Source organism: Hippocampus bargibanti, linkage group LG18 (assembly GCF_051943395.1).
Source record: "Hippocampus bargibanti isolate YZ-2025 linkage group LG18, ASM5194339v1, whole genome shotgun sequence".
Classification (NCBI taxonomy): domain Eukaryota; kingdom Metazoa; phylum Chordata; class Actinopteri; order Syngnathiformes; family Syngnathidae; genus Hippocampus; species Hippocampus bargibanti.
The window spans coordinates 1,537,119-1,548,137 of record NC_142751.1 but is presented as its reverse complement, the minus strand read 5'-3'; the positions used below and the strand labels follow the sequence as shown (position 1 = coordinate 1,548,137).

Genomic DNA, 11,019 nt, shown 5'->3' with positions numbered 1-11,019 from the left:
TTGACTATTGTAGCGAGTGACATGACTTAATTTGAGATTGTTTCCATTGTGATTGTTTTATTTTGTGATTTTCTTTTCTTTTTTCTTTCTTCTTTCTGTTCACCTCCACCAATGTTAGATATGTTCATCAGGGGGGACGTGTTGGGGTAATTCGTTATACGAACATCTTTAAACATCGCTTTCTAATCTTTGTTTCGGACTTCCTGTTACATCATATCCTGCCTTCCCCTCCATGATGTCGCATCTACATTACGCCACATCGTATTGCGTTGCACACTGTCCGCCATATAAATGCCCTGCCAGTCCGTTTCTAGCTCTCTCTCCCTTCCTGCGTCCCCCTCGGACGACCTCCCACAACGTCTCCGCTGTCTTCAAGATTAAACTAACTACAGTAAAGTCTCGTTATATCGATATCGGATATATCGATAGTCCCGGTTATATCGATACTATTTCTATGCACGCACGAAGAAAATTACATGCAAACAGGGTCGGATATATCGATAGTCCCGGTTATATCGATATTTTTTCGGACTCCCTTGAATATCGATATAACAAGACTTTACTGTATCTGTCCAACACCTGGCTTCCTGCTGATTTAACCATCCTCTGCCATCAACGCCCGTAGAAGCAATGAGCCAGGGACGGACGATCAAGATAAACCCATTACCCGTACCTCCAGACCCTATTTTTACTTTTTTTATTCTACGCCTGGCACCGCAACGTGCTAGCAGGCAGGCAACGCGTACGACAATTTTGGCCAGCCAGCATCTCACTCTCGCACAGCAATCACCCATGTGATGGCGCCAGAGGGGAGGAGTGTGCGTGTCATTTAGCCTCCGAGTCTCTATTCAACATTTTGAATGGATTTCGACTTACGACCATTTCGACTTGGTCGGAACGGAACTCAGTCGTAAGTCGGATGTTACCTGTATATAAGCCTTATATATTATATAAGAAACCTTAGACTCTAAGGTTTTAAACGCTGCATTGACTGTTTATGTAGTCTGAAAACGCAATCTCGGTCCTGAAATTTGAGTGAAAATGACAAAAACCCTGGCACTAGTGAATGAGTGTTAAAATCTGCAGGATCTTGAACAAAAATATAATTTCCTTGGAATCTCAGCAGCTGCAGGTGTCCACAGACGAAAGGGTTAAGGCGAAGTCAGGCGGGAGGGTGACGACTTGCCCCCTCCCTTCTTTTTCTCTACCCTCCACCCTCTCCACACACGTGAGTGTGCGTCGGAAGACGTTGGAGCCTCCCCTCGGCCTTCATGAGCGGCTGAAGGTGACTCTCCTCTCGGCTGAGGGATGCAGAGGCTGCTGCCGGCGGTCCATCCGCCCCGCTACACCGTCTGCATCCGGGGAACATCTGTTCGCCTCATTCGGGGCTAGATCGCTGCGTGATTTTTTTTCTGCGGCTTTCTCGCCGGTAATTTATTTTTTCTTTTTTTCTGGGCTGAGAGGACACAGTGAGCCGCCAGAAGACGACGGCCGCTCTCTGCATGCATGAGTTCGGCACCGTGCGGGCGGAAAAAGCGCCCCAGATCCGCTGGCAGCGTCTTGCCGCTCACCAGGGGACCGACCACGGATTTGGAGCAGAGGGAGAGCACGGTGGACGTTAGCAGGATGGTGAGTTTCCACCAATGCAAGATTTTTTTTTCCATTTCGGGCTTTGCAGGTGTGGAAGACAAACGCAAAGCACGTCAACAGTATCAGCCGAAGTTGTTTTTGATCAGACTGTGCAGGAATTCAACACCCTGGTGGCGCTCTACCGGGAACAGGTCATATCTGTGGGTGAGATGTCCGCTGATTGTCCTTCCCTCCGGGCTCAGATGCACTACACGCGAGCCAAAGGATGTTCCATGGCCCGGGCTGCGCATCAGGACCTCGCCCTCATCTCTGTGTCAGGGTAAGTCACCTTCTTTGAAATCGCAAGGACATGTTTGGTTGCTTATTATTTATATCAGTACTTTGGTTGTCATGGCTTTTGAGACAACGACACGCCCGTTCTCGGATCGCTAACTATTTTTGGATCTCATAGTTTCAAGAACCGCGACAGCCATACAATGTGATTCGTATGCACAATAAATGTTTCGTAAAATAAAATACAATACAATAAGTCTTGATTTATATAGCGCTTTAACAAGAGCTGAAGCTGAAACCAAGCTTTTAACATGGGCAACTATCATATACAGTAAATAAAGCAGTCACAAAGATAGTAGAAAGCACCAGGGAGTAAAACAAAGATGAAGTAGGAATCATGGAGAGTCAATATAAAATGGCATCAATGAAGTCATGTAAAATACATGTACAATTTTTGTTTTTGTTTTTTTTTAATTCAAGATGGCGCCGCGAGAGTGGCTGCCTTTCCAGCAGCTCCTGTATTTTGCTTTTCTATTTCTTTCTTTCCTTTACTCTTCCTTTCATAACTTGCTGCTGTGACATGTCAATTTCTCCACTGCAATCCAATCCAATACTTCTTCTACTACTACTACTACTACTACTACTACTACGATGAGAAGGTTTCTTCAGCCGTCATCTGTACAAAGTGAAGGTTTCGGACGTTTCGCCTCCTATCTTCGGACATGTTTTTAGTTCTGACGAAGCCTCTTGGATAGGAGGCGAAACGTCCGAAACCTTCACTTTGTACAGATGACGGCTAAGATTCTCATCGATGGACCACTCCTGTACGACTAGAGCTTACATAATAATAATAATAATAATAATAATAATGATAATACATTTTATTTCAAGCACCTTTCAAAGCTCTCAAGGACATTTTTACAGGTAGATGTCAAGTGGGCCGGACCATTAAAATTATACCATACATGCTATAAATAACCAAATATCATTCCTTCAATACTGAAACTTGTGGAAAACACATCAAACACAAAGGTTTCCCATGCATCTTTGTAAAAAAAATATGACATGGTCCATTTTTCATATATTTTTTTTCTACTTTCCTACATTTGGATAATGACATTTTGGTGTTGAAACGGCTGTTTTCTTCCACATTGATCGAAACAGCATCACTCTACCCCCTAGTGGACAATCATTGAATTGCACGTCATTAAAAATATGAATTCCATGTCGTTTTTGCATTTTTTCCAGTTTTAAATTATTTTGCGGGCCTGATCAAACCTCCTTGGGGGCAGGTTCCGGCCCGCGGGCCGTATGTTTGACACCATTGCTTTACAGTCACAGACAAGCAGAGACATAATAATAAATAAAATACAATTATAGATAGAAACAAGAGATAAAGCTACACAGAAAATCAGAAAATGCTATATTAAATAGTAAATACTTAACTCAATATCACACATCAGAAAGATACACCCAATAATTCTCAAGATTTAGAAAGGAATTATAAACTCCACAGAGGACATAGGATAAAAGGAGATAAGGAAACTGGTTGTCTATATGCAGTCAACACATTCAGATGGTTTATGAAGCCCTCTAGTGACCGATAAGAAAAACGCAAATGGTGGCCGATGCAAACATCTTGTACTCAATTCGGTTTTAAGTCCGATATAAATACGTAAGCTCACATGAACGATAGCAGTATACACTGACAGTGAAACGAAGTGAAGGAAACTTACGTTTCGGTCATTAACTCGATAAACTTGACGAACTTGAGGTGCACGAAGATATGTCAGAACACATGTGACACCGCAAACCTTGCACGCACTTCTGGTATGCAGGACTGGGCATGCGCATGGTACTCGACGTCACCACATGTAGTTTTAACATTATCTAAACAGGGGGCAGCACAATCACACAAGTAAATCAAAGCATTTCGAATACACAATATACACTTAATAATAATAATAGATTTCATTTGTAAGCGCCTTTCAAAACTATCAAGGTCACAGGATCAGTTTTTCTGTGGGTGAGCAGCGGCAGCCACATGCGTCACCGTTCACTCAACCCGGAAGTAACTCAAATAGATAGAAAACTAGCTAGCTAGCTAGCTAGCTAGCTACCAGATAGCTAATATATAGCCAGCTAGCTAGCTAGCTAATAGATAGCCAACTAACCAGCCAGCTAGCTAATAAATAGCTAGCCAGCCAGATAGATAGCTAACAGATGGCCAGCCAGCCAGCTAGATAGCCAGTAGATAGCCAGCCAACCAGATAGCCAACAGATAGATAGCCAGCTTGAAAGTGTCAGTGTTAAATCACAGTGAACGACAAAGACGTTAACCAATTAGGCATATGAAATATGCCTGATCAAAAACACAATCATTGGTTAAGTTAGCATCTGAAATACGGTGTTAGCATCATTGCTACTTGCAAATGGGTCTGATCAAAAGACAACACGATTAATCGCGCTTACATCCAACAAATTTGTGTAAAATGAAATGAACATTCACGCTAAAGTGTTCCAGTCAACCCGTCCTTATTAATCTATTTATATTCTTTGGCGTTTTTAAGGTCAGCAGAAATAAATCAATGACCCGTTCGATCCGAGGTATCCCATTAAAGTTTACATCAACAAATTAGAGAACGGGTCCCCCAGGGGTCTTATTTGGGGTTTTGCACATTTTAACATGGCCTATTATGATCAGAATCAGAATCAGAATCAGAATCAGAATCAGAATCAGAATCATCTTTATTGCCAAGTATGTAGAACATACAAGGAATTTGTTTCCGGTAGAACACGCTGCACTAGTATCGTCGTCAAAAAAACTGCTAAGTGGCACTATACAGTTCCATTTTGGCTACTGTTGAAGAGTTCAAAGGGTTAATGGCTTGGGGGAAGAAGCTGTTTAAATGTCTGCTGGATTTGGTGCGCATGGATCGGTAGCGCCTGCCTGAGGGGAGTAGTTGGAAAAGGTGGTGGGCAGGGTGCGGAGGGTCCAGTAGGATTTTCCGCGCCCTTGTTCGGATTCTTGCAGTGTGCAAGTCCTCGAGAGTGGGTAGGGCGGTGCCAATGATTTTTTCCGCCGTCCTAACTGTCCGTTGAAGTCGGATTTTGTCCATTTTTGTGGCGGCCCCGAACCAAACGGTGATGGAAGAACACAGGATGGATTCGATGACAGCCGTGTCGAAATGTTGCAGCACCTCCTGTGGCAGGCCATGCTTCTTTAGCAGCCTCACGAAGTACATTCTCTGTTGGGCCTTTCTCAAGACAGAGTTGGTGTTGACCTCCCACTTCATGTCCTGGGAGACTGTGATTCCCAGAAACTTGAAGGTCTCAACGGTTGACACAAGGCAGTTGGATAGTGTGAGGGGTAGCTGTGGTGATGGATGTTTCCTGAAGTCCACGATCATCTCAACTGTCTTGAGCGTGTTCAGCTCCAGGTTGTGACGGCTGCACCAGAGCTCCAGCTGCTCCACTTGTTGTCGGTACGCAGACTCGTCGCCGTCTTTGATGAGACCGATGACCGTGGTGTCGTCTGCGAACTTTATGAATTTGACAGCTGGGTGCGTTGAGGTGCAGTCGTTCGTGTAGAGAGAGAAGAGCAATGGAGAGAGGACGCATCCCTGCGGGGCTCCAGTGCTCGTGGTTCGTGTTGTGGATGATATATTTCCCAGTCTGACCTGTTGTGTCCGTCCTGTCAGGAAGCTGAGGGTCCACTGGCAGATCGTGGGGGACACACCAAGCTGGAGAAGTTTGGGGATGAGGAGTTCTGGGATGATGGTATTGAACGCAGAGCTGTAGTACACAAACAGGATCCTTGCGTCGGTTCCTGTGTTGTCAAGGTGTTCGAGGATGTGGTGCAGTCCGATGTTGACTGCATCCTCCACAGACCTGTTTGCCCGGTAGGCAAACTGAAGAGGATCTAGCAGAGGTCCGGTGATGTTCTTTAGGTGGTTCAGCACGAGGCGTTCATAGGACTTCATGACCACAGACGTCAGAGCGACAGGTCTATAGTCGTTCAATCCCGAGGGTGCTGGATTCTTTGGAACTGGGACGATAGTAGACTGTTTGAAGCAGGATGGGACTTCACACTGCTCCAGATTTTATATATATATATATATATGTATATATATATAGTGATGTCACGACAGGCTGTGTCCTGGAGGGCAAATACATCCCCCTAAGATGCTCCACCCAGAGAGAGTCTTGGCCCCATCTGGTGGGAGGCAGCAATTAAAACCACACACCTGCAGCTGATCAGGGCTTGATTGGCAAGCAAGGCTCTTAAGGCAGAGAGCCTCTGAGTGTGGAGCTTGGGGAAAGACAAGCTCGATTGCTGTGCTCTGTGAAGAAGTTGATTGCTGCGTGGAACTCATTGCCAGTTGGGACCACACGACTGGACACTGGATTTGAACCTAGCTAAGGTGGCTAGGCTACATGAGGAGGATGTCAAGAGGGGTGAGGCCTAGAGACTCTTGGAAAATAACTCCGTCTTCAGTTTTACCTCAGAAGAGACTTTATTTGGATTTAAGTAATAGAAGAGACTTTATTTGTATTTAGTATCAGAAGAGACTTTATTTTGATAAGTATTGGAAGAGACACTATTCGAACCTTTGTTGCTTGTGAATTCCCCCTGGGACCCTTGATTAAAACCTTTTGTTTGTATCCAAACCTGTCGTCCATTGCACTTCTTGTCCTGTCCCGATGAGAGCTAGCCTCTCATGATATCACAATATATATATATATATATATATATATATATATGTGTGTGTGTGTGTGTGTGTGTGTGTGTGTGTGTGTGTGTGTGTGTGTGTGTGTGTGTGTGTGTGTGTGTGTGTGTATTCATATTCCGTTTTCTGTACTTGCCAACTGTGTGCTCCCTTTTATCACTCTTCCCTCATCAACCAGCCCGGAGGACGGAGAGATCCGCCCGGAGATATGCCGGCTGTTCATCCAGTTGCAGTGTTGCCTGGAGATGTTCATCACGGAGATGTTGAAGTCCATGTGCCTGCTGGGGGTGCTGCAACTTCACAGAAAAAGTACAATCACAAAACGGTGCATCGCGACATCACATGATGGGCCGGATGAGGCTTTTCAATTGAATCTCAGAGACCAATATCGGCAAAGAAGCTAACCACAACGGTCAGACAGCACTGTTTTATTTCCGATTAAGTTTGTACACTTGTTTAACTCATTCGCTGCCATTCCCGAATGTTTTTGTGTTTTTGTTTTTCTTGCTTGGGTGCCGATAAAGCACTGGTCATACCTGTCACAATGTTTTCCCTTCTACAAGGGGGCAGCATTTGCCTTTTTTTTTCATGTTGGCGCTTTGTTACAGCTTTAGCTGTTGTTGAAGCGCTATATAGATCAATGTATTGTACAGGTAACGTCCGACTTACAACCAGCTCGACTTAGGACATCCCATACTTGCATAACACCCGTACTTACGACCATGACCTCCAGACCCTATTTTTTAAATTTTAATTATACGCTTGGCATCGCAACACACTAACAGGCACCGCGTATGACAATTTTGGCCAGCAAGCCAGCATCTCACTCTCACACAGCAATAGACCGTGTGAGGGCACCAGAAGGAGTCTTTTAGCCTCCGAGTCTCTATTCAACATTTTGAATCTATTTCGACTTATGACCAATTTGACTTACGACCGTTTGGTCGGAACGGAACTTGGTAAGTCGGATGTTACCTGTATTGAATTTTGTACACCCGCCCCCATTTCAAGATCAGAACTCCAGACCAATATAACTTCGGAATGAACTCTTTTTTTATCTGATTAAAGAAGAGATTCTAAGGTTTCTAATGCTGTATTGAATCAAGAGTTGAGTCAAAACTAATTGAGTCAAAACATAACAGGGAAACACTGACAAACTGTGGGTTCCCTCAGTGGTCATTTAACAAATGTCAGAAAGAAAGAATAGGGAATGAAAGCAGAAATTCTGAAGATACAAATTGGGTAGGAGTAGCAGTACCTTACATTGCAGGAGTTTCTGAAAAACTCCAGAGTCCTTTGGCAACACAAAATGACTACTTATTTCAAACCGATAGGTTTTTAGATTCACGAAATTCGATTTTGTGTTTGGCCCTTAAGGAACCGACTCCGAACCCAAGATGGACTTCAGGGTGGACGAAAGTTCGGATGTTCCCATCCTGGATGACCGTTCCTCCTCACCCATCGACTACCCTCACGATCCGTGGCTGGTAGGGGTCCACATTGAAAATATAGAGAGGTATGCAGACTTTTCAGAGTGACCAATCCCTATGCTAAAATTAGACTTTCCATGACTTTTGTCTGTTTTTATCAGAGATATGCGGGAGATGAGGAATCTGCTTAGCAAACTCAGGGACACAATGCCTTTGCCACTGAAAAATCAAGGTATGTCCATGTGGCAGTCGTGTGCCATGTTTTGATACATTTTTTTTTAACTGATATTGTTTTAAGAGGCCCAGATGGTGTATTTAGTTTTAACCCGAATTCTGTGTGTGGTTCACAGACGACAGCAGTTTGTTGAATCTGACTCCACACCCGCTGGTCCGCCAAAGGAAGAGACGCTTCCCAGGACTCTGCTGCATGGTGTCTGGTTAAAAGCCGCGCGTTTATCGTATACTCTACAATCCGACATTTTGGTTATCCTCTGGTCTTCACAAAAGATACAAAAACCCGTTATTCGCCAGTCAGCAGACGCTCCTCCAGTATTGAATAATAACACAAACGAAACTCTTTAGATTGCATCAGTCTTTTCGTCTTTTGTGGTGTTTCCCGGAGGCGAGAACATTTTGCATTTATGATTCAGTTTTCAACATATACGCTAAATCAAATTCATTTAATTGTATATATTTGGGCTATGCACAAACATTATCACTGTTCCTCTTCTTCTCACTGTGCTGGTGTCCCATCAATACGTGTGCTTTACAATCAACGATGACATGCCCCCTAAACGTAAGATTCATCAGCATGACATTTAACTCATTCATGTCACGATCTGCAAGGTGGTGATGGTGGTGGATCCCAAAAAAAGCAGGCAAGAGGGAGCAGCAAGGTGTCATTGACAAATTGTATTAAAATAAAGTCAGCAGGAACAAAATCTGACAGGGCGAAGCAAACACATATAATGACCCGACAACGAATGGTCGTGCCAGGGTTCCTTTTAACTGCCATTGATTGGAATGACCAGCACCTGTGTAGGTGCTAATCGTCGCCAACCAGATCGTGACAATTCACTGCCATTCACAAATTTATTCAGGAATTGAAAATATGACTTAGAGCGCCATTCCAGAATTTGTTCGGGTTTTGGTTTTTCAATGCTTAGGTGCCGGTAAAGCGCTGGCCATGGCCTCTTTTCTGCAATGGGACAGCATTTCCATTTTTTCCATGTTAGCGCTTTATTCGAGCTTCAGCTCTTGTTAAAGCACTATATAAACCAATATGTATGTATTGCATTGTGTTTTGGACAACCACCCTCATTGCAAGCTCATATAACTCCAGACCCATATTATTTAGGAATTAACTTTTTTTTTCTTTGATAAAAGAAGAGAGTTAAAGGTTTCTAACGCGGTACACAATGTTTATGTAGTCCTAAAACTCAATATTCTGTCGGTCCTGGAATTCGAGTGACAATGACAAAAACCCTGGCACTGGAGCGGACACATTTTTGCACACGTCTGGAAGTGAATGACTTAATTTCGACAATTCCCACCGCTGTCGTTTCTTTCAGCGGTAATGGATCAATTATCCCCCCCCCCTCCCTCTCACCGACTCTAAGGTCAAAATCAATCTTCATTAGTTAATTCATTATGACGTCATCGCAGTTTTGAATAATTGCACATGTGGCTTGGTCATTGCCCCCTCTACTGGACAGGAGTAGGCCTCGCAGCTCATTTTCAGCATGTCAAACAAACAAATAAACAAAAAGTTATTTTTCAGCTCGACATTTTTCCACGCAAAGCCAACACCGGCAAAGTTGAAGACAAATTTCACCGATCGCATCGATCTGCACACCAATCGTTTCTCCACCGAATGTAAAATGCGATTTCATGTACGGCCATTTGTTGAGTTTTTGTTAGCGTGAAACTTTTCTTGTCTTGTGTATTTCCATTTTCTTTGTTATCATGGCATGTATTGCGTAGTTTAGTGTCCTTCTATGTAGACAAGCAACGCCTATGTATGTACAGCTTAATTTTATAATGTGAATAAAGTTTTTTATCCAATACGTCACGTTTCCGAATGATTAGCATATTACCATGACAAAAAATAAAAACATTTAATAATAATACATTTCATCCAAGATGGCGCCATGTATGGCAGCCTCGGTCACACGCTCCCTAGTATTGTTCCTGGTTTTGTCATTTTCATTTGTTTTTTGCGATCCTACGCGACTCAGTTACATGAGGGAAGAGTTACTGAGAATTGGGGAATCCACTCTTGGACTATTTTCACAGACACACCAACATCTACAAGGTTTTTCGGGGCTGCTTGCGAGCGGCGTAGCAGCTCTGTACGGAGCTGATGAGACGTAAGCGAGCCGGCGTGCTCGTCAAGCTACGGCAGCGTGGATTTCGAATGCCGCTCGCATCGATCCACCTCGCTAATCTACGCTCACTACCAAACAAGATGGACGAACTTCTTCTTCTCACAAAAACCAATAAAACATTTGCACGCTCTGCTGCGCTGTGCCGCCACAGTTAAAAATGGACAGATGAAGCAAAGTTAGCGCTACAAGAATGCTTAGACTGCACTGATTGGAGCGTCTTTGAAACTTCAATGGGCACATTGGATGAATACACAGACACTAACATCATACATTAGTTTCTGTGAGGACATGTGTGTATCAACAAAGTCCTTCCGCTCATTCAACAACAACAAGCCGTGGTTCACTCCCAAAACTCAAACTCAGGCAGCTTAGGAAAGAGAAAGAGTCCGCATTTAGAAGCGGCGATCGAGCGCTTTACAAACTCGCCCGAAACAGATTGACAAAGAAAATTAATATCGCAAAGAAAAGTTATGCGGACAGGCTTAACAAACAGTTCTCCGCTAACGACTCTGCATCAGTGTGGAATGGTCTGGCTGATGACCTTAATACATTCTTTTGCCGACTTGAAAAGGGAACCCCCATTTATGCCCACCATTACCAGAAACTACC

The 11,019-nt window shown here is 43.8% G+C and overlaps 1 protein-coding gene across 1 annotated transcript; it reads left to right on the top strand.

Annotated features, from left to right (window-relative positions):
• The first annotated feature begins 1,066 nt into the window (after window positions 1-1,066).
• On the top strand, window positions 1,067-10,089 carry LOC148884180 (regulator of G protein signaling 7-binding protein B-like). The gene is made up of 6 exons (XM_089019690.1): window positions 1,067-1,629; window positions 1,737-1,909; window positions 6,772-6,902; window positions 7,971-8,109; window positions 8,185-8,255; window positions 8,374-10,089. Exons 1-6 carry the CDS (start codon window positions 1,507-1,509, stop codon window positions 8,463-8,465), a joined length of 729 nt encoding a protein of 242 aa, XP_088875816.1. The 5' UTR covers window positions 1,067-1,506; the 3' UTR covers window positions 8,466-10,089.
• The last annotated feature ends 930 nt before the right edge of the window (window positions 10,090-11,019 follow it).